Source organism: Phragmites australis, chromosome 5 (assembly GCF_958298935.1).
Source record: "Phragmites australis chromosome 5, lpPhrAust1.1, whole genome shotgun sequence".
NCBI lineage: Eukaryota > Viridiplantae > Streptophyta > Magnoliopsida > Poales > Poaceae > Phragmites > Phragmites australis.
The window spans coordinates 44,023,815-44,046,976 of NC_084925.1; the positions used below are offsets into that span (position 1 = coordinate 44,023,815).

Consider the following 23,162-nt stretch of genomic DNA (forward strand, 5'->3'; position numbering starts at 1 on the left):
AACCAACAAGACAACAACCCGTCACTTCGAAGGAGCCCATATTGGAACAAAACGCTGCCGAGAAGCACCGAACCAGAATGAAAAGCCGCCATAAAACGAGGACGTATGAGTAGACCTAAAGAAGAAGCCGGTGGTTCAAACCGAACCCAACTAAGCCGCCAAAAAGTTATCGACCACCTCATCGACCACCGTAGCATGGGAACAAGACTTCTAAAGCAATGCCTCCAAAGAGGACACAATGTTGAGATACCATCATTGCCTGTCCGGTTGCTCGAACCAGGTTTTCACCTAGAAGGTCAAGGGGAGCGAAGTGGGGAGACACCCTAAAAACCCTCCAAGGAGGAGAACAGCACCCGGGGGCATCACTGTCATCGAAACCGACCAAAATCAAGACAAAGCTTTCGTTGTGAGGCGGCTCCCACAACCCGCTCCTCGTGCATGGTCATCCCTTGGAAGGGCTAAGACCCAAGCAACAGCACCACCTTCACCTCACAGCCGCGCCACCCCACAACCATCCTAGTGTCATGAAGCTCCCCACGGGCCTAACCTACAGAAGAGGAGGAGGTCGGATAAGGGGAGGAGCAACGCAAATGCTAAGAGCCAGCAGGACAGCTGCCCATAGAGTCCACATGCCAGAGAGGAAAGAGGGTTATCTCGACAACGCCTCCAAGGAGGTGAGTGGCGCCTGGATGTGTCACAGTTGTCCACGTCAGGGGGAATCCGAGTAGGGCTTTCGCCCAAAACCCCCACACCCCACCAGACAAGATAGCGATCACCACCACCGCACATAAAACACTTCCCTAAGCTGCCCCCATGCCGTTGAGCTCACTACAGGCTAGATTTGGGGAAGGGAGCAAACCCATCAAAGGAAGGAGACCAGCAACACTGGAAGGCTAGGGCGAGCACCGCGAGGCAGGGAGGACCGGCTGTTGTAGCCCCGTAGGGCGCTGGAGAGGAGCTGCAGCCGGGCCAGAGAGCAGCCCCAAGGCATCCCAAGATCGACCGGCCCACCGACCACCAGCAGCCACCAGTTAGCAGCATAAGGCTGCCCTCGCATGGATATGGACAACTACCACAGATCAACGGCAAAAAACCATCGTCGTCAGCCACAAAACAGACACGAGAGGGGCAGGGAACACTAACAAGTGGACGACAGAACCCACGATGAAGGTAGCGCTGGCAGCCACCGCTACCGAGCCATCGAGGCGGGAGAGTGCGAGCGCAATAGAGCTGTCGATGGAGACGACGCGACGACAGAGCACGACGAACCCACGAGATAGGGAGCAGGACCATGAGTTGGCGGAATAGCCACAAATAATTTCCACAGCTGCTCCAGACTAGCCAACAAGGGCAAGCAACGAAGGAAGCCCCCCAGTGCCACGTGGGGCAAGCACTCCACCACCACTTGGAGGCGGTTAAGATATAACTAGAAATTTTAGTTCCACCGTATACTCTTTCATTAAGTGGTGATCCCCGACTCCTACAATCACAACAACCCCTAGCCTGCAAGCCATGCCGATATGCTCTTGCTCGCATCAGGCGCACGCAGCGCAGCGTGCGAGCTGTAAAGCAACAACGGCGCGTCGCAGCTCGTTGTCGTTCTCGTATGAACGATCGGCATCGGCGGAGCTGCTGCAGCCGGTCAATCTATGTTGTTTTTATCTGTCATCGCTGTCAGAGGAGGGCGACTCCACTTAGTTTCCTGAACTTACTTATCGTCTGTTCCTCTGTGACACACCGAAGACGAGCAAGAGCACATCATCATCACCGAACGCTTGGAGGCCATCGCCTGGTCAGCTGGGTTGGCGTGTCAATGTGTCATCGTCGGCCGCGATCTTTTTCTATGGCGATCTCGTTCGCCGTGGATTCAAGCACGGATCTTTCGGTGTCGTCATTAGATCTTCCTTTTTGTTTCTCGTGATGGAACGTATTTATCACATACAGAATGGAGATCTAGTGTACTGACGATGCATAAAGTAACGCCTTCACACTACAAGAGAGGTTTCCATAAAAAGAATAGTAAAATATAAGAGAGGTTGATCTGGACCGTCCATTGGATGACAACGTGCTCTGCGCCATGTGCAGTTTCCCTGCTTGCAGTCGGCTCTCCTTTGTCCTTGTCGTTTCTTTCTCTGTCCTCCAGCGAACAAGTGTCCCAATTATTCGAAGCAAGCTGCGTTGGCTTGACATCCGGCGCGCCTCTGATAGTTCTGCCGCGAGCCCGTGATCTGATCATCTGAATCTTTACCTGCGTACGGCAAGATCAAATCAACCAGGCTCCTTTTTACCGCTGTTGGAGCATGCGTTTGGAATCACGTCATGGTCGCGACAGAAGTGGATTCGACTTTGAGAGTTCAGAATCTCGATAAAATTGAATAATCACTTGATGCCTAAATTAGAAGGCCAGTTACAAATAGCCGTCATGCCTTTCGCCGGCCGGTGACTGGCTAGGCGTACGTGCAGGCGGCCGGCCGGCCGGCCGGCCGCCGAGCTCGACCAGCTGCAAAAAGTGAGGCCGAATATACTCGTACAATGTTTTGGTTCGACTGACAATGCCGACACAAATTGTATCGTGACGCCAGCGCCGACGCAACGGGGCACGCGGCTAGTTGCACCAGTTGATCGATGAGCCGTCGTGCGACAAGATCTTGATCTCGCCTGGCAGGGGCGGACTCAGTATATACCGAATGGTGGCAGATCCTACTTATTTTTATTCATTTAGTAAACTATAGATGCTTTTACTGTAATTACAGAAGTCCAGTAACTAGCACACCCCGCTCAAATTTGGGCTGGATCCGCCTCTGTCGGCAGGTGCCATGTCGTCTTTATGGTGATCCGAGGCGACAAGCGCGCGAGCGCGGCCCCACTTGCGGCCATGCCGAGCCAGCTCTCGCTCGCCCGTGGGTGGCCCGGCGGTGATTTGCGCGGCGGAGCGCGACGTGCAGGCTGCGTCGTTGTGGACTTGTGGCTGTTCCCGAGTTCCCTAGGCAGACAGTAACTGAAGATAAAGCCAGACGAGTTGCCAAAAAGGCTTGCAGCTGTTTCTGTGACGGGGGAGGTGGCGATTTGACCTGACGGCAGCTGCTGCATGTGCATTCGGCCAGACTCCCCAATTTTGCATGCAACTTGGAAGATATTCTGGTAGCTGTCTTGTACGAGGATCGTATTTGATAGTGTCCACTACGCTTGTCCCCAGCGATAACATCCCGAGTGTGTTGCCCAGCCAGCATTCTATGCTTAATTTGCACCGTAGCTCTTTCTATAATCAAATGCAGGTACAATCGATTGATGCTGGATGTTTGTTCAGTTTGTATGGATCTTAGTTTGCAGCGAACAAACAGCGTACATACTAAAGCAAGCGTCTCTCGTGCTTTTGTTAGCTTTCCGCAACCACAAAAGGCGCGTCTGTTTCTGCGAGCCCGAAATTGGCGCGACAGCGTAAACCTTGCCCACTCCCGCGATCGAGAGGACGATCGGGCCAGGCAGGAATGTACTCGCAGCTTGCAAGGTTGGAGATCGGCGAGACGCGGCTGTGTTTGATCCGGCCCCTACCGTGATCGACAAAGGAGGGATCAGGGAGAAGGGACACACTGATCAGAGATGACGATACACTCTGCAGATCCATGGGACTGGGGACCGGGCTTCCAGCTGCGTGCTGCGAGATTGGATCCACCGATCCAGTAATGAAGGTTGGAGGCGAATCACATATGTGCGAGATTAGATCCACCGATCCAGTAATGAAGGTTGGAGGCGTATCACATACATGAGAGATTGGATCCACCGATCCAGTATTGAAGGCAGGAGATGGTACTAATAGGGTCCTTCCAGCAGATATGTTAATTGAAAAGTACATTTGTGTTACTTGTTTAGTGAATGGTCCTAGCAAATTGGTAGTCTGAATTTATGAAGAAAACGGATGGGCCAACTATTTATGTCTGTGCACGTACGCTTAAATTTTATTTGACTAGTCGTGCGGTCATAACGCAAACATAAATATTGGACACAATAACATCAAGTATTAACTTAAGGTATAAATATGCGGATGAGGCATGAGAGCGCTACCGAACGAATACGTTTGGATGCAATGTCATAGTTTAATTTCTCTCCTAATTTCTTTATTTATTATTAATAAAATTGATCACATATTCGTAACCGGTAACGATATGGTGAGATTGTAAGATGAGTATGAATGACAAAATTGAATATATTATTTTTTAAAAAAAATTATTAAATAGAAGAAGAATAGGGGAATAAGTGATGCCAAAATTGACTCGTGTTATATATATATATATATATATATATATATATATATATATATATATATATATATATATATATATATATATATATATATATATTGACTTGAACATGAGTGCACGAGTAGCCGCTTTTTTAGTTCAGAATTTTCCATGACTAAAATTTCGGTGGCTAAATTGGTCCATGGTCAATTGGCGTTTATATTTGTGACCAGAAAATTCCACTCTGGGGCCTGGGCCAAGTGTAGGCGTCTAGCGCCTAATATATCTTTGGCCCCATCAGCAATCTATAAAAGTATGGGATTAGTCTGGATCCGTACGTAATAGCGTTCAACACTTAGGTTAGGTATAAGAATAGCAACACTATCATGCAAAAGTATTACTCTATACTACTCCATCAAGCATTCAAGGACCAGGTAGCAGGTAGCAATCTGTTTTTTGATAGAACAAATAAGCTCTGTTTTTATTAAAAACAAAATACCAGTTATATACATTAAGATATCAAAAGTCTTACAAATAAAAAGAAAACAAACAGGATATAAATACAAACAACAAAGGTAGCTAAGATAATATGCTAGGAAAGACTACAACTCCAAGATATCAGATATAGAGGTAGAGCTTGGTTGGAAGTTATAGCAGCATCTCTCAAGTTGTTGCAGAGCTGGATCAATTTTCTCGCTATCGCCTTTTTTAATAAGATTTTTCTAGTCTACAAATTAGAAAACCTTTAAGGAAAAAATAATTAGCTTGCTAGATAGGTCTTTTCGACCGTCATCTTATTACAAACACACCAATTAACTTAGCTAAGTTCTGAAAAAAGAAAAGACATAGTTTTATAGGAAGATTTAGAATATAGGACAACCGGGCAGGAGCAAAGTCAAGCAGGTAGCAATCTTGTAGCGAATCTGTGTCGATCGGGTATAGGCTGCGTCATCGCTAGCGGCGGGCGTCTACACCACATTATTTCCTAATCCGTTTGACCGTACATACTAAACTGCTTCGTAAACTCGTACGTCCTCAGGGTCATTCTAGTAATCTATAGCTCGGTGTTAGCTCCGCGCGCCTATAAATTGGGTGGCAGTGGCACTCACCGCCTCGGAGTGCGCACATACTCAGCTTACGAGAGCGAGCGAGCGAGCGAGACAGAGAGATGGCAACACCCGTGCTCTCCTTCCCGGTGATCGACATGGAGAAGCTGGAGACGGAGGAGAAGGGTCCGGCCATGGAGGTCATCCGCGACGCCTGCGAGAACTGGGGATTTTTCGAGGTGCCACACTCACATAGTAGTAGATGATTATCGAATAACCTACGTACCTTACGGATAATTTGATCCTAACATGAGGACTGGATGTGTTATTTTTATTTACAAACATTCTGTTAGTCGGTCTCTAGCGCCGGTTCGAGAAAACAGAGAAAAGAAAGCATGTCTTTAGCGAACCAAAAGTACGTCTCAAACAGATTCTAATTCTCCATCATCCTATCGACCAACTGAATCCTGGCACGATCGGGGATGCTGCTTGTTATGCCTAGTTAAACCGTGATCTTTTTTAGACCTCTAATTCGGTGCGGTGGTTTCGTGCAGTTGCTGAACCATGGCATCTCGCACGAGCTGATGGACGAGGTGGAGCGGCTGACCAAGGCGCACTACTCAGACTGCCGGGAGCACAAGTTCCAGGAGTTTGCGCGGCGGACGCTGCAGGCCGGCGAGGAGGGCGCCAACGTCAAGGACGTCGACTGGGAGAGCACCTTCTTCGTCCGCCACCTCCCAGTCTCCAACGTCGCTGACCTCCCTGACCTCGACGACCACTACAGGTGTGTACATACGTGCGCGCTATTAACAATCGTATAATATTAGATAGCTGTCATCATATTAGTCTTTGTTTTCTTTTTGTTGACTTCTGAAGAAAAGTTTAAGCCCATGTCGCCAGCATTTGACAAAAGTTTGTTTAGAATGGCATTTGAGCAAGTTGTGAGTATTTTTTTTAAAAAAAACCCCCGACTGTTTGCATCTAGACGTCTTGTTGATGCAAATGTTGAAAGTTGTATTTTAGTATCTTTTTTTTTTTGACAGAAGTTGCAAAACCTGGAGGATAAGTATTTTTCAATTGGAAGATTCTGAGCTTGAGAGACTTTAGTCTCCCAAATTGAACTGCAAATAATTAAATGGCTTTGGCTAGCCTACAAAGCAAGGCTGAAGAAGCCACCTATTTCTTAGACTTAGTCAAGCTCTGTTCGCACCTCACAAAGTTATACCTGACATGACTTGCTTCTATTAACAAATTGAGTAATGTTTCGAGAGCTCATACAAACTAATTTTCTTTCTCGCCAAAAAAAAAGAGAAAATGGTTTTCCAGTTTTGTAATAGTATCTTTTAGCACGAGGAAGAAGAAAGTGTGGTTCATTTGCAGTGTCAATTTTTGCAAAAAAAAATACACAAATATCATCCTTTTCATCTATATCTATACTTCTTCTTATATACCCCTATAAAATACATGATTTATGATACAACTGAATGATCTCTACCATACATCCGAATTAATTAAAAGTTACTGTATGAAGATTCTTTCTGCTCATCCTCCCAAAATACATTTAAACTCGTATTAGTTGTTTTCTATATCTAGATGTTTAATATCTATTTTGTATATATTTTAAAAATATATTTAATCTCATATTATTTATCTTTCATATACGTGCATTCAATATTTATCTTTTATATATTCCTATATCGTGGATTTATTTAGCGTGTGCAGCTGCACAGATATCCAATCATTTCATTACTCGACAAGTTACGTCAGATCGAACCCTATGTGGTACAGTAACCATCACGAGTGGAATCACCCTTCAGCAAGTCACAGTGTGATCGATGCGCTTGTTGGAATATTCCTGTGAGAGCCTTTCGTGTGTGTCGCTGCAGGCAAGTGATGAAGGAATTCGCATCAGAGATAGAGAAGCTCGCGGAGAAGCTGCTGGACCTGCTATGCGAGAACCTGGGCCTGGAGAAGGGGTACCTGAAGAAGGCCTTTGCAGGGTCCAACGGCCCAACGTTCGGCACCAAGGTGAGCGCCTACCCGCCGTGCCCGCGCCCCGACCTCGTCGACGGCCTCCGCGCGCACACCGACGCCGGCGGCATCATCCTGCTGTTCCAGGACGACCAGGTGAGCGGCCTCCAGCTGCTCAAGGACGGGGAGTGGGTGGACGTGCCGCCCATGCGCCACGGCATCGTCGTCAACATCGGCGACCAGCTCGAGGTAATCACCAACGGGCGGTACAAGAGCTTGATGCACCGCATCCTGACGCGCACCGACGGGAACCGCATGTCCATCGCGTCGTTCTACAACCCGGGAGCCGACGCCGTCATCTTCCCGGCCCCCGCGCTCGTCGCCGAGGGCGAGGAGGAGCTCGACGAGAGCGGCGGCGGCCGACAGACGTACCCGAGGTTCGTGTTCGAGGACTACATGAACCTGTACGTGCGCCACAAATTCGAGGCCAAGGAGCCCCGGTTCGAGGCCATGAAGTCGGCCGTCGCCACCGTGTAAATAAGAAGTGCCTTCGCGGTGGCTGCATGCATGAGGCGGACATCGCGGCATGCATATGTATGTTCGAGCTTGAACAGTGTCGATGTTGTATTGTACTACGGTAGATAGGCACGTAATTTTGTGCTTAGATGGCACGGTGCGTGTGTATCGTGTTGTGGGAAATGTGGTGTTATGTATTGCTTGTGTCTCAGCTATATATGTACGTTAGTACTTATATATTGCATAAAGTGTGTTTAGAGCAACCTGACTGTTTTTTTTTTCAGTCAACGAATCTCAGCCATCGGATCTTGATCGTGCAACGCTCTTCTTTTCTTCTTCCTCTGGATATCTAAGTCGGTTCTTCTTCTCCAACATCATAGAAGACCTCGCTCCCCCACCCCACTCTGCATTCTCCGTCTTCAACAATGTCCCCTATCGATCGACCGTCACTGTTACTCCCTCGCTAGTCAATTTATTTTTAAGCTCCCACCGCACACCACCATCCACTATCGGTCTGGTGCTGCCCAGATATCCCTCAAAACCAAAAGACCTCTGAACCCTGAACCTTAGCCCATTCCCCAACCCTAACCACGTCGGCGTGCTTCATTTTGCCGTCGAGTCACTACAAAATAGGAGGCGCGAGAAATAAATCATGTGAAGCCGCAGGGTCAGTGTGCCAACATCCATTGAGATTGAAAGGGTTGGGCGTCATGGGCAGGCATTGCGGCCGAAGTGCCTTTCGGCCCTCAATCCGCCGTGCCCGGCAAGCAGTAGGCCCAATTGCCCATATAACTAGTAAGCTTGATTATACATACGGGTCCAATCCAACTCTTCGTCAGGACAGGACTAAAGTGTATCCTCCCGTTTCTGTGCAAATCTTATACGATAAAACGGAACCCAACACATGACCACGAAAAAATAGAGCTAACCCAACACAGCCCACCAGCAAATTTGTGCTGCGCACCTCGAGCGGCTCGGGCTCATCCCACCGGCCGAAGCCAGAAATCCTTTTTCACGCGTGCTTGCTCACGCCGTCTAACTGACAGGCCCACTTTTTATTTTTGATTTTTTTAAAAAATCAAATAACTTTTTCGAGTAAGTTTTTTTTAAAAAATTTCTCGTTAACTTATTCGAAAATTTATTCAGAAAACTTATCTTGACAGCCAGAGATCCTATCTTGACAGCCAGAGATCCTTTTCGCGCGCACTGCTCTGCTCATGCCATCTCACTGACACGATCACTTTCTATTTTCGGATTTTTTTTTGAAAATTTTTTGAATAATTTTTTCGAGAAAACTTTTTCTTAAAAATTTTCTTGTTAACTTATTAAAAAAAAATTCAGAAAACTTATGATAATTTTTTTAGAAAACTTTTAAAAAAAGTTACAGACGGAAAAACTTTTTAGAAATAGAAAGTTGCAATGGGCCAAATAGCACGGTCCAGCCGAAGCTTGCACGGGAAAAGAAACCAAGCGCTCGTACAGCTGCGCACCCGACCAATTCGCACCACCCGGGCACGAAAATCACTGCGGATGACGGCAGATCTCCCGTCTCGATCGGTGAAATCACTGGGACAATATTCCATTCCCGGCTTCTCCTCCGGTGGTCCAGCCTGCCGACCCCAATTGGCAGCTCCCTTGGCATGTGCGCCGTGGCACAGGGCGCCCACGAGCGAGGGCGGCGGTAGAGGTCGGAGACTCGGAGCCGGAGACCGGAGGTCACCAACCCTACCCATGGTGGTGGCCGCCAGCCTCGTGGTGGTGGTGGCCCATGGAGCCACCCCATGTGGTTCCAAGCCGAGTTCGTGGAGGCGCCGAGCAGGCGAGCACTACCGGCACGCGGCACTGGTACGCTGCGTGGTTGACAAAAGGACTCAGGAAACGTGTGCCGTGGTGGCAGCACAGTGATTAGTGGAGAACAACAGATTTGGCAAAGTTTCGTCCAAGCGCATGTCTGTCCACTATCTTGCCCATACTAGTTAAGTACGGCCGCTAAAAACTTCTAAAAGTGTTGCTTTCCTGAGACCAACGACTTAACCAAATCTAGAGCTGCTATAAACTTGTAGGATATCACTAGGGATTTCAGGTATTATAAGTAATCAAAATGTAAAAGGAAGGTTTGCTTTGTGACCTTAAAAGTCTTTCAAATGAGTCCGGCGCAGATTCTCCTTTCCAAGGTTTTTGTAGTCAAAATGCTCGCCAAACTATACCTAGCCAAGTAGCAAAACCGCGCAATAACATTCTACGGAGTAGGGTGCTAAAAAGCCAAACATTGACACTGCACGAGGTAGTGCTGCTATCATGAGTTAAGCTCGATTGCTAGTGTACATTGGCGTCCAAGCCAAGCACCATTTCCGACACACAAACATGAGACGACGATGGTGGAACAAAGTCTACCACATCACTCGAAACAAGGCATAGCACATGGGCGCAAAGGCTAAATTAATCTACAGTAATCAATATAGTATAAAAGTAGTAGCATGGTTACAGACACTAAACAAATATATCCCCAATTAGCCAAAGCTGCAAAAAAAAAAAGCGTACAGCTACAGTATTGTTCCAGGCTGCATTGCCGCAGCAGGAGTCAAAGCTGCAGCACAGCAGTAAAGAAAGGCTGGAAGGCAGCAAAGGTTTCAACATCTCTTCCTCTACACTGACTGAGCTTGCGATTGATCCATTCTTTCATGGTAAATCTGCCATCTCGAGATGGCTGCTGACCTCTGTTGTTTCGGTTCAGACCGTAGATGGGAGGTCGCACTTCCCCATCTCTGTAAACAATGCAGCAAACACCCAGTGAGATCACAAGCTGAAGCACAATTAACCATAGAATACAACACATTCTCCGGTCTCGATTATCACACTGCCATCATGTGAACATGAAGACACCTTTCTAAATAGTGCTGGTCCAAGGAGACGCGTACGCTCAGTATACGTAATAAAGTGGCGTAAAAATTGCGGCAGGGTACAGCCTACGAGCTGCAAAAGGCACCAGAAGTGGCAATCAGTCTCTCTGCTACATCCAGACATGGCACGCATCTCCATGAAACGAAGGGAGGACGGAGGAGTGAATAAAGAAGAGCACAGAACGGGTCATATCAGATATCACGTCGAGCTTCAAGCCGCATCGGCCCCATCTCGTCGCAGTCATAATTGCGCTTGTGCTCTCCTGTACTACACTGACAGGCCTGAACCTGAGCAGCAGCAACTCAGTTACAGTGACAATAGCTCGAATCCAACCTAATTACATCTCGTCGCAGTCATAATTGCGCTTGTGCTCTCCTGTACTACACTGACAGGCCTGAACCTGAGCAGTAGCAACTCAGTTACAGTGACAATAGCTCGAATCCAACCTAATTTTAGGATTTAGCAGAGATTACGGATCAACTTCTCAATTAAAATAAGAGGAGTCGAATAAGTGTGAGTGATTTTATAAAATAAAATAAACGTTGGTAATAAAAAACAGTTTTTTTATTCACTTCTTGCAGTGCGAGAATTACTTTCTTTATATATTTTATTTTAAAGAATTATTTTCAATCACAAAATTAAAATTCGGTAAAAAAAACAGATTTACTTAATTCACTTCCCGCACAGAATCACTTTCTCTATATATTTATTTTAAAGAATTATTTTCAACCACAGGATCACTTTCTTCACAGAATCACTGCATAAAGATAATTTAGATAAAAAAAACTCAAACAAATATACTTTAGATTTTAAGGATTCGATTGTTGAATTATTACCATTTAGATTATTTCAATCGGCTCAAATTTACTCATCAATCACTGAACCACAGCACCACCGCTATCATAATAACTGTCACCCATGCCACCACACCACACCTCCTCATCGCTCTATACCTGTATAACCCCCACATCACTGCCACCCCTACACGGGTCGTCGTCGATCAGCGTTGCCTAGAGCGCCACCTTCTCCCCCCTTCGTGCTCTTGCTGCGTCACTCTAGCCTCCCACCTCCCATTACACCGCTCCAACCACTTCATAGTTACCTAGGGCGCTCCCTCAGCCCCATGCTACCATCCCACCAGGCAAGCTCCACCGACCCTTTCCTCCCCTCTAGGCGTCCTCTTCCTCCCCTCCAGTCTCTCTCCTCCTTCCCTCCATCCTTTCTTTCTCCCTTCTAACCTCCTCTCATTTCAACCTCTCTTCCTCTCTACGAGCCACTAGCCAGACTTATCCACACGCACTCTCTCCCTCTCACAATATCGAGTGGACCCCACCTCCTCTGTTAGGTGCAATCCAACTCTTATAATCTAAGTAGCCAAACAGTGCTTAAATTTTTCACAATTAAATTTTTCACATTTCACAATTAAAAATTAATTTTCACTATTCTAAAACTAAAACAAACAAAACTTTAATAGTGGCTAAAAATCGCAGTACAGATTTTGTCACAGCAGCGCTGCAGCAGTAACGGCTGCTGCAGTTGCAATGGACCGCAGCATGTTGTGCACTGTGCCGCTTGCTTTCCAGATGTGGTTTAACTGGGCACGACAAGCTGTGTGGTGGTAAAGAACATTAATCATTCCCGTACAATTGCAAAGCACCTTTGATTTGATTTGAACTGTGGCCGGGGTGATAAAACAGGGATTGTACGGGATGTTTGATGGTTAGATTAGGTTCCCAACATTACTTTTACACACTTTCTAACACACTAAATTTTAGATGTCAGAAATTTGCTTGTGTTTCACATGATGGATAACGGCGGCGGGTTAGGATTCGAGTTTCTAGCGGCGGCAAGATTGCACGCCGGCCTGACAGAGGCGGCGGAGCACGATAGGTGGGTGGGGCTAGCGGAAATAAGCGGTTAGCAAGGAAAGAGCGACAGCCGCGAATCCGGTGGTGAGGTCACCGTCGGAGATGGCCGGAGGCAGGGGAGCGAGTCAAAATAAAAAAATCAAGCATCTGCAAGAAACACCTTTTACCGAAAATGTCTCCGTATGGCTTGGGTATTCATCATTTACGTCTGTGCAATGTACCTAGAATCTACCATTTTGCTTTGTAATTGAACGAATTCATGGAGTACGTTTGCACGAATGGTATTTGGAGTAAATGAAATCACGAGCAAGAAACGATTTTTAGCCGAGGAGAAATGGGCACGAGGAGATGATGAGTGGCGGCTTACTTGGTGCCTGGTTGACGACGTAGGCGGCGCCAGCGAAGTCGCAGGTGCCGATGGAGCGGCCCTTGCGCTGGTAGTAGTCGTTGAAGGCGTAGGAGGCGTGCGCCACCATGGTGTTGGGCTCGAAGCACGCTGCGCCGGGCTGGATGGCCTTGCAGTCCGCGCCGCCGGGGCCGCACGCGTAGTCCAGCGCCGCCTGCAGCCGCTTCTGCCCGGCCATCGCGTTCGCCACGCACCATGCCTCCCCCGTCGTAGTCGCCTTCACCCCGCTGGGTGGATTGCCGTTGGCGCTGCCGCTGCTGGGCCCGCCGTTATCCTGCCACCCGAGGCCACCGTTGCTCTTGCTGCCACCGCCCGCCGCACTGCTGCCGCCGAGGACGAACTCGACGTCGTACACCTTTTGCTGGTTCGGGTAGAACACGCCGTAGTTGCGCTCTGAGGTCGGCCCGGGCTTCTGGTTCTCGTTGAAGAGGGCGAAGAGGTACACGTCGAAGTTGGCGTCGGGGCGGCGCGGGGTGCCGGCGTTGCCGGAGAGCACGCGGCGCACCAGGTTGCCGTTGTAGGCGGCGGCGTTGGCGGCAGCAGCGCCGGTCTCCTTCGCGTCACCCTTGGACGGCCAACCCGTCTCGGACACCACCACGCGCACGCCATTGTAGTTCCCGAGCTTGCTCACCGCCGCGAACACGGCGTCGAGCTGGGCGTCGAGGAGGTTGTAGTACTTGAGGCCGCTTCCGGAGTCGAGCACACCGGCGTTGGGGCGGAACAGAGCGTAGTCGAGGGAGATGACGTCCGCATTGGCAGAGTAGGCGAAGAACGGGTAGGCATTCACCATGAGGTACGAACCGGTCTGCGCCAAGAAATCGAGCATGGGCTTCATGACGGCCTGCGCGAGGTCCTCCTTGAACGCGCCCGCCGAGGGTGGGTACGACGCGGCGAGCGCGACGAGCGCGATGGGCGACGACACCTTCACGGCCTTGTCCATGTTAAGCCTGGTGAGCGCGGCGTGCACGTTGTTCATGGCCGGGACGAGCAGCGCCGTGACGTTCTTGGCCGTGGCGAACACCTCGTTGCCCACGGCGATGCCCTGGATCTGCGTGGCCGGGTAGTACGCCGCCACGTTCCGCCGCACCCACGCGAGCGCGTAGGACGCGCGGGAGGCCGCGGCGGCAAGCTGCTCGTTGGGCAGTGCGACCACGACCTTGATGCCCGTGTTGGCCAGCGCCCGCAGCACGGTGGGCTCGGCGTCGTAGAGCTTCACCTGCGTGATGCCCTGCTGCTTGAGCAGCTGCGCCACCGCCGCCGGGTTCGGCAGGTTGTTCGCCACTCTTCCCCAGTTCACGCCCACCGTTCCCGCATCTGCAACCAAAACAAAACATTTTTCACTAATCCGCGCCTGCATTCTCACCAAAACATCAACCTTTGCACGCTCCCGTGGTTACCTGCCGGGCCAAAGAAGAGCAGCGGCAATGCCGCGGCGAGGAGGACGGCCACGAGGAATTGGCGGGGGAGCGCCATGCTCTGCTGCAGCCGCGAGAGGCAGAGGAAGACGGCTCTGAGGTGAGTGGCCAGTGGGGAGGAGGGAAAGGGGCGGGGCGGGGATTTATGGCCGGCGAAGTCGAGCGGGACGAACGCGCTCGTGTATTTTTATTTTTTACTATCTAAGTGCGGTAGGTTAAAAAATAAAAATATTAAAAGTGCTAATATTAATTATAAGTTACGAAGATATAATGTATTATAGGGGTATTTTGAATATATGGATGTGTTATGAAAATATCTCCGAATTAATATATTAGAAGGGATGTCCTAGTTGATTTTACATATGATTTAAAAATATCATAAATTATATTAAATAAATATATTATGGAATAGATAACACGGGATCAACTTATAGGTTTTTTTTAAGGAGAACGACCCAGGTTGAGGGAAGCAAATTATATGAGATCGGGTCTCACAGAAAGACTCTCATCTCCGTATGACACGTGTCCTCTCTTTCTCTCACCTGTGTTTAATCAGACCGTTAGATTCAGAACGAACGGTGTGGATTACGATCTCACAGAGATCTTTCTGCGTAGGATGTCACATAATTTTCTTCCGGTTGGGAAGTGGCGGGTATGTTGGGGAGCGCCGGGAGCAGGAGTCGTGGCCCGCTCGCGGCGACCGTTGTTTGCTGCGCACCAGGGCCCAGCGTACGGCCGTTTCGGCTGGGCTGGGGTGTGTGGTTACTGGCTAATCAATGTCAATGCTGTAGTGTGATGAATGAGACTGATGCTCATCTCAACGGCTCGAAAATCCTGTGCTCCTTTCTCCTTTTCTTTCCCTTTTCCCGTTGAGGCAGTTCCTTTGGAAAAGTTGTTTCCGTGTGTTTTTTTATCATGTTATCAACACAGTAATTCTGCTATACTGATAAAATATTTGAGTGATAAAAGGACACTTTGAGAATCAGAATTTTGGATATCAGTATTGGTCTCCGATACATTTGCCGTCCAGTGTGCTGTTATCGGACGTGCCATATATTTTTTTAACAGTGTAATTTTATCTGCACGGTTTTTATTAAAAGCTCGGAGCTAGATACGAAACACAGTCTCTGTGTATCCATATAAATCGGAAACAACCTGATAAATACCGCGCGAGCGCGCACTCAAACATGGCTGGCTTAGACGCTCACTCCGTGCTTGCGCTGTCATCGACAACCGAGCTAACGCCCAAATACTGATGGTGCCACATGTCACTGTTGTAACACTGCCACGGGACGGAATTTAAAGATTACGATATAGCAGGATAACGTTTGGTATTTTGGTTGGCCTGCCAAGGGAATGGGAAGATCAAGGTTTGGTTGGTGCTGATTCAACACCCCCCCCCCCCCTTAACCTGCACTACTGTAGCTGCCAAACTTGGGTGTTCTTAACTGACAAGCTAGGCTAGCAAGCCGGCAAAGGTCTTTGCGGTTACAGTTTCCAGTGACTTGAGCCGACGATAATCTCGTACACTAACCCTATACTTGTTCCGTCGGCATCACGTAGAAGCCGCGTGACACCGACAACAACCTGCACGCGTTGTCCTCGGAGGACGTAATAACAAACTCTGCCGACTAAAATTGTTTGGTCAGTGAAGCCAAACAACCAAGGCATGAATGCGCCAAGATCTTGTTGTACCTGCCCATTGACGACAGAGCTAGCGTACCAACTCGGCCAAGATATGAGAAACGCCGTGGTGCAGCCTCCGGTGTCCGACGTGCCGTTTCTGAACAGTGCTGCGGCGACAGTAAGATGTGATCAATTACCAAAGCAAGCAGGTAGCCGAGATCTTGCTGTGTTAAACGGAAGGCTGGCAGCTGAAATCAAATGGGTGGTTAGTAAAGGCAAAGCGAGATGGACAAAAGGGGGATGCATCTTTCGATTTCGGTTACTTGTTTACACCATGGTCGGAATTGCGCTGCAAGGGCAAGAGTACAGGAAAAAGGTGCTACTTTAGGTGTGTCTGTTTTGAAGGTAAAATTGTATATGACAGTGTCATTCTTATTTTTATAAATGGGTTGATTTAATTTTTTATTTAGTCGGATCGGATGATATGGTTTAATTTTTTGTTTGCTTGATGGGATGAGTGAATACAATAAGCTATTTAGTTAGATGGATAGGATATGCTGAGTGAATACACAAGCTAAACCATACAGCTCAAATACGCACATATGCTACACGCGTTGAACCATGCTACTTCATTCAGGGGGTTCGAGCGCGAGGTGATGCTGCGGCTTCAGGATCGGGCAGCGAGAGCGGGTCCCGTGACGCTCTGCGCCAATTAGCCCAGTTGCCGTGAGCTTTTAAGTTCTAGAAAAGTTTAGCAAATTCAGCTAAAATATCAGCGATGTAAATATAGCATGCCACTTCATAATGAGAAAAGGGCCGATAATATTTAAGCTGGGTTAGCATGTGAACCAGGGAACAACATCAAAACAGCAGGTAATGCCACTGCATATTGCTGGATACAGCATTCCTTCCGTGCGTAAAGTTAGATCTGCTGTATCTCATAACACCATCATAATTTCCCTAATGGAGTCCTATTCCAACAACTACTAAACACAAACAATAAACGACGGCTGACAGTACGTTGTTTCTGGATACTGCTAAAGCCATCTCAGAGCAGCCTCTGCAAAGACACTACATACCAAGTCTCTTCGTACTCACTGCCAGCACTAGAAAAATGCAATATCCAAAAACCAAATTCGAGAACCAAAAATGCCTTAGACCTTAGGATCCAATAATGGTTATTATCCCTAGTTCAGTTGATCAAGTAAATTCGAAGTTAGTGCATGTGATTTACAATGTAAGGCCTTGTTACAACTCAAAGAAGGATGGCATTAAAAGTAATAAGTTTGCTTAGGTTTAAGCTGCAGGTTGTACAACTGCTATTGGTCTTGCTAATCATCTTTCATCTACTTTGCAATACTACACAGCATTGGTTACTGCCAAAACACAGCTTACAAGTTGTATCATTCTTCCAAACCTAAGCACATATATCATTCTTCCATATTTTGTTATCTAGATACTAAAATCTCATCATATCCCTTTCAGCTATTAGCCCATAGGTAATATGTTCTCTCCTTGCACCCCTTTTTTCTTTTCCTAGACTCAAAAACCATACCAGTCATTGAAAGAAGCATATATGTTGCTGCCTCATAAACTAAAAGTTTGGTCCTCTTATCCATCTACAATACCACAATAAAGCACACATCACAAATATGAGAAATATAACCATCCATTCGTAAAAAACAAAGAGCATTAGATGAAACTATGAATTGTCTGCCTACAAATAGAGTAAGAACAAAAAAAAAATGCATCACTTCTGGTTGGATCAATCTTTCCTACTACTACCAGTAATTAGGAACATACTCATGCAACAAGGTTAGAAGAAAGTTTTTATGTCCCTACTCATTCATCACTTAGGAACTACTGGTCTGCGCTACAGGAACAAGCTTTGAGTTCCTCGATTTGCTACTTGCAATCAGAGGTTAGATAGAAGCACCAATATATAAACGGTTTCAGATTTTGGTTTACAGTTTTTCCCCAGTATTTTTTCTTTGATAATCTGGAACCTCAAATGGATTATAAAAGGTTTTTTTGTTTAAATTGTTTGGTGGAATATAGGATGTCCTTGCTGCTCTTATTGACGCTAGGACATGTTTACCAGGTTGAAGATAAGACATCTTTGGTTTCTGAACTTTAAGTTATGGCGAGACAAGAAAAGGCTGCTCTTGATGAATGCAGAGAGCTCTTAGCATCGGCAGCGAAATTGCAGGTACTTTCGGATTACAATCTGGTAAAAAACTTTTGATTCCTAGTCCTAGTCAAACAATTTCCTTGAGATTTTATCCTACTTTCTTATGTCACTTTTAATCCCTAGTTGACTCTCTCCTTTTTAAGAAACCTTGACATCAGATCCTAGTTGACAAATTTTAAGAAACCTTGACACAAGATCCCCTCTACCCCTTATTTAACAAATCCTGGATGTAACATCCAATTGGGCTTCAACAAGAATGGCAACAACATGTAGGGCTTGTTTGGTTCATAGTCAAAACTTATCACGGTTTGTCACATCTAAGGTTAGTCAGGTTTGATCAGCTTAGGTATCTGTTTGTTTTATAGTCACAATTGTGATAAGATTCTCTTCTTACTGCTATGGTCCTGAGCGTCAGTGATCCAAAAAAGTGTGGCAAGATTCCCTTAGTATTGCCAAAGTGTGACGAAAATTTTGATCAATTAACCTTAGACGAATGTGACAAAAATTTATGGCAAATAGTGATAATGTTAGCATATGAACCAAACAAACCTGTACTTTGCAAACCTCAATTCACGTTCTTGTTGTTCTATGCCTATCCACTACAAGGCCCGCTGCAAGCCCCAAATAAGTTCCATTCCTCGCCAAACAAGTGAAGCACAACACACAAGTCCTCACCATTCGATTTATTAATTCAAGTCCGAGCCATTTGTGATGCAAAGAAAGGTGGGTACCTGTGACTGTGCGGGCTGGTCGAAGGGGCGGAGCCGCTGATTGAAGGAGAGGGAGCCGGGTCAGAGGGGTCATCGGATCTTGGGAGGGGCCGCCGGGTCAGAGCGGATCAGGAGGCACCTGTCGGAGCGATGGGGCCTCCAATCGGAGGGGCCGTCACCCACCAGATCTCGGGAAGGGTCATCGGGTCAGAGTGGATCGAGAGGCGCCGATCAAAGGGGTCACCGCCAAGTTGGAGCGGATCAGGAGCGTGATGTGCCAGAGACGGTGAGTGGTGATGCGTGAATGGAGTGGGAGGTAAAGTGAGTGCGTACGCACGCGTGCGTGTCATGTGCTTGACGAGCACAAGTTGGATGGCTTGGTCTGGTTGTTTTTGCAGGTTCCACTCATCCGACATCTCAAGGAATATTCTTTATACTTGGTCACAACATTCACGTCATCCATCCAACGAAACACCTTTAAAACTAGGATGATTTTCACATCCATCCATATCCGGTTAATTTATTTTTTATCACTCTAGCCAATAGCATACTTTCAAAAGCCACTCTCTCGAGATAATGTGCTAAAATGCCATTAGGACCCCACATAGCCTTACTTATTTGCCACTTTGAGCCATTTTTCACCGTCATGTGGTATTTTTCCTTTTTTTGCACCTGCTGACGTGGATTATCATAGGAAATGATCACTCTACCTCGCGCCTCCTCTGTCGCCCACGCGCGTCGCTGCCGACTCCTCCCCTACGCACACTGCCATTATCGGCTCCTCCCCCATGCGAGCCACCGCTAGTGGTGCCCCGCCCTCGTTGTCCTCTCGCTGGCGATAAGTCCCACTGAAGTGGAGCGCGACAACGTTGTAGGCACGCACCGCGGCCTCAGCTCCATCATGCTATCAGCCATGGCGGTGGCGGGAGGAGGCACGTTCTTTGGAGCCATTGAGGGAGTGAGGAGCACATGGGTACTTGGTGGTGGTGGTTGACGCGGTAGCCGGTAGCGATGGGGAGCTATTGGCGACAGACGCGGTTGAGGGATGTAGCGGAGCAAGGGGCTTGACCATGACGGGTGTGGCCGAGGGATGTGGTGGGCGGCAGAGGAAGCGCGGGGGAGGAGCTGCCGACGACGGCATGCGTGAGCGATAGAGGAGCCACGAAAGTGGAGCTGGCGGCGTCGGCGCGCACAGGAACCGTATCGGTCGATGGACGACGTGGTGCTCCCATCCGAGCTCTTCGGCAGCGCACAGTCCCTGCACTGATGGCCTGGCCTGAGTGGCCAGCGACGTGCTAGCGGCGAGCCCCGCCCTTAAAGTCTCTGTGCCAACGCACTCCCTGCCTGTGCCTCTGATCAACTCGCTCGACATGGCGCTTGCATGCCACCAAGAGAGAAAATGAGGGAGAAATGAGGGGGGGGGGGGGGGTTAGAGTGGTAATCCACATCAGCAGGTGCCAAAACAAAATAAAAAATGCTATGTGGTGGTGAAAAATGGTTCAAAGTGGAAAATGAGTAAGATTTTGTGGGGCCTAGGTGGCATTTTAGCACATCATCTTTGGAGTGGCTTTTGAAAGTGTGTTATTGGCTAGAGTGAAAAAAAATTAATTAACCCATTTATATCTCGTAAATCAAAAATACTTTTAAATGAAGTGATATGAAGGCTCGTAACAATAGACGCCCACATGTGCCCTAGTAGGCAGGACTGTACCGTAGCCATGGCGAAGACGAAACACATGACACGGTGGCCACGACACACTGCCCAAAGGTGACACAGGCAGCTGGCCAAAAAAGGAGCATTGGCGACCTTGTGAGCTGTACGTGGTAGGTGACGTACGTGCTACGGAGCATCATGCGACTCATGCTTGTTCTTCACTTCAACGGTGGCATTTCTCATATGCAGGCCATTTCAGGTGAGCAACAGACACAACTCGAAGCATGATTTGCCCTCCGTGGCGGTTAAGGGAACCTGAAAACAACCAAACCGGGTGAGACGGTTTCGCACGGGAGAAGCTTGCAGAGGCACACCGTGTGGTAACTGGTCTGAGGGCATAAAGAATATTACTGCTTATGATTAGATGTTTGTAGAAAGATAGTGTAAAGTATTTATATAAAAATTATAATTTTTAATGTAAATAAAGACTACAAATACTTAAATATAATTAACTATATTATTAGTATTAATATAAACAGCGATGTTTATATAAGCATCTTGTCCTCCAACTAAATATATGCGCTAATGCGGTTAAAAAAATCTTGTTTTTTCTATAAACACATCATCTAAACATCCTATTTATGCATGCTCATAACGTGGGGTCGAACACTATGAGCAAAACGGAACAATTCACCGGGGAAACGCAGGGCCCGGGGGAGGCAAGAAACGATGTGGGATCAGAGCGGTGGAAAAGAGAAGGGCGCGGACAGCTCGGCAACGGAAAGCGGGGCTGTCCTCCACCGTGCGCGCCATGTGCGCCGTGACGCCGCGCTCCGATCAGCCGCTAGCTCATCCGCGTCTCGCTTACGCACTGGATGCCAATGTTCACGCCGGCGCAAGTGCAGCAAGCCCGCAGTCCAGAGTCCAGACGGTTCTCTCGATCGATCGGCCGCGCGCGTTCATCTGGGCGAGACGAGCTGAATCGATCGCTCCTGCTTATGTGAGTTCTGGCAGAAATGCAGGAGTAATGCGTGCGCCATAGTTGGATTGTTTAGATCTGGAGGTTCTTTCTTCTTCTGACGAAAAGCTGGAGGGCTGCTATCCGTAGATCTCACTGTTTCTCGTTTCATTGTTCTCTGACACTTCCCTTCTCCTCTCAAGCATGTGGCAAGGGCGGCATGGCAACCTTCTATCCTATATTCTATATTGTACTAGTATCTTGCGTGCAGTGAGGCCAATAATCCCGGATTAAACAAACGTTTATCACTCCTGCATGTGCATGGTGTTGCGCATCATTGCACCGTTTGTTGGTGTTAATCCTCTTTAAAGAAACGATTATCACTCTTTATCTCTCTCTCTCCTTTTGCACGGAACACTCTTTCTCTCTCTCTCATATGAGAACAAGCCACCAACTTTGTTGCTCCGTAGTCAGGGATATGAATGTTCACCGCTTTTGATTTTTTATGATATTCGCCAAACAATTTTAAGCATTATTTTTTTATTAGAATATAGTTATAATATTTAATAAAAATGTAATATTATGAAAGTATTTTTAAAGATAAATCTATAGGTATGATTTTTATATTTCTAACATAAATATTTAAAAACTATTGACGGTCAAAATTTTAAAAGTTTAATTAGATTTTGATCGAAGCGATAAGTATTTATGACCGTATGAAATACGTGGCATGGTGATTCTGATCGCAACTCCCACATCATCGTGTGTCACCCATGTGGATCGAGACCAGTTCAGCGCTGGAGGCATTTCTGTCGCTGACTGAAGAATTCACCAGCTTGCCCTCAAGATTAGGCCGGGGATGGCAAAATGATGAGCATGCTTGCTCGGTCACTCTACGTCAAGACGGCGTCATCCTGGGACCACCCTGGTTGATGATTGAAGCTTGGATTATATGTACTGCGCCTGCGACTCGATGGGGGGCAGTAGTGCGACAACCATGAAGGATCAAGACTCGAGAGTGTGCTCATGTGATTCAAAAGCTTTATTTGCGCAGTGGACACCTCACACAGTCACATTGCAGTGCAGTGCGGTGAGCTCTCACTCTCCGTCACTCGTGACCCTCTTGAACCGTCAGGAAAGCCAAGCCATCGGCTCAACGCTCTACGACGATCACGGCTCCATATGGAGTCAACAGATTCATGCTCTCAGATGAAGACGTATCACAAAGCTGAAACTTTTTATATCCAATGCTGCTGGTTCATACCATCCACCAGCTTCAGAAAGTGTGGCGGCAGCAGATTCACACGACCCCGTCAGTAAAAATACAGTGTATTCAGTCAGGGTCCAAGGTGCCTCAGAGGTGAAGCCGTGTATTTCCCCTCTTCACCGGCAGGCCAAATGGGGGAATCGAAGCCTAGATCTGGCACTGTTGCACACATGGATCCGTCTACCAACCCCACATGCCCGCGGGTGACGAGGCAGCATGCACGAAGGCTGCATCTCTTCCATGTGCGGCTGGGTGATGAGGCAGCATGCACGCAGGCTGCACTTCTTCCATGTGCAGCTGGGCAATACATGACACAGAAGAAGAATAGACGATACCTGGGTAAAGGAGGGGAAATCAAAAGGTCATCAAGCTGAGCTACCTGATTTAAAACAATT

General features: G+C 47.7%; 2 protein-coding genes across 2 annotated transcripts; one reads left to right on the forward strand and one right to left on the reverse strand.

Annotated features, from left to right (window-relative positions):
- Positions 1–5,337: 5,337 nt before the first annotated feature.
- LOC133919896 (1-aminocyclopropane-1-carboxylate oxidase 1-like) lies at positions 5,338–8,025 on the forward strand. The gene is made up of 3 exons (XM_062364452.1): positions 5,338–5,523; positions 5,839–6,068; positions 7,171–8,025. Exons 1-3 carry the CDS (start codon positions 5,407–5,409, stop codon positions 7,790–7,792), a joined length of 969 nt encoding a protein of 322 aa, XP_062220436.1. The 5' UTR covers positions 5,338–5,406; the 3' UTR covers positions 7,793–8,025.
- A 2,181-nt stretch (positions 8,026–10,206) lies between these two features.
- Positions 10,207–14,493, reverse strand: LOC133919899 (glucan endo-1,3-beta-glucosidase 12-like). Its single transcript, XM_062364455.1, has 3 exons — positions 14,344–14,493; positions 12,908–14,260; positions 10,207–10,536 (listed from the first exon to the last, which is right to left on the reverse strand). The coding sequence occupies exons 1-3, from the start codon at positions 14,417–14,419 to the stop codon at positions 10,502–10,504; spliced, it is 1,464 nt and encodes a 487-aa protein (XP_062220439.1). The 5' UTR covers positions 14,420–14,493; the 3' UTR covers positions 10,207–10,501.
- Between the last annotated feature and the right edge of the window lie 8,669 nt (positions 14,494–23,162).

Excerpts from the sequence above, each read along its gene's own strand:
- LOC133919899 (XM_062364455.1), bottom strand. The coding sequence starts at position 14,419 with ATGGCGCTCCCCCGCCAATTCCTCGTGGCCGTCCTCCTCGCCGCGGCA. Across the intron at positions 14,261-14,343 it reads GCTCTTCTTTGGCCCGGCAG|ATGCGGGAACGGTGGGCGTG; the intron begins GTAACCACGGGA and ends TTTTGGTTGCAG. Across the intron at positions 10,537-12,907 it reads CGTCGTCAACCAGGCACCAA|AGATGGGGAAGTGCGACCTC; the intron begins GTAAGCCGCCAC and ends CATTGTTTACAG.
- LOC133919896 (XM_062364452.1), top strand. The coding sequence starts at position 5,407 with ATGGCAACACCCGTGCTCTCCTTCCCGGTGATCGACATGGAGAAGCTG. Across the intron at positions 5,524-5,838 it reads AGAACTGGGGATTTTTCGAG|TTGCTGAACCATGGCATCTC; the intron begins GTGCCACACTCA and ends GGTTTCGTGCAG. Across the intron at positions 6,069-7,170 it reads GACCTCGACGACCACTACAG|GCAAGTGATGAAGGAATTCG; the intron begins GTGTGTACATAC and ends GTGTCGCTGCAG.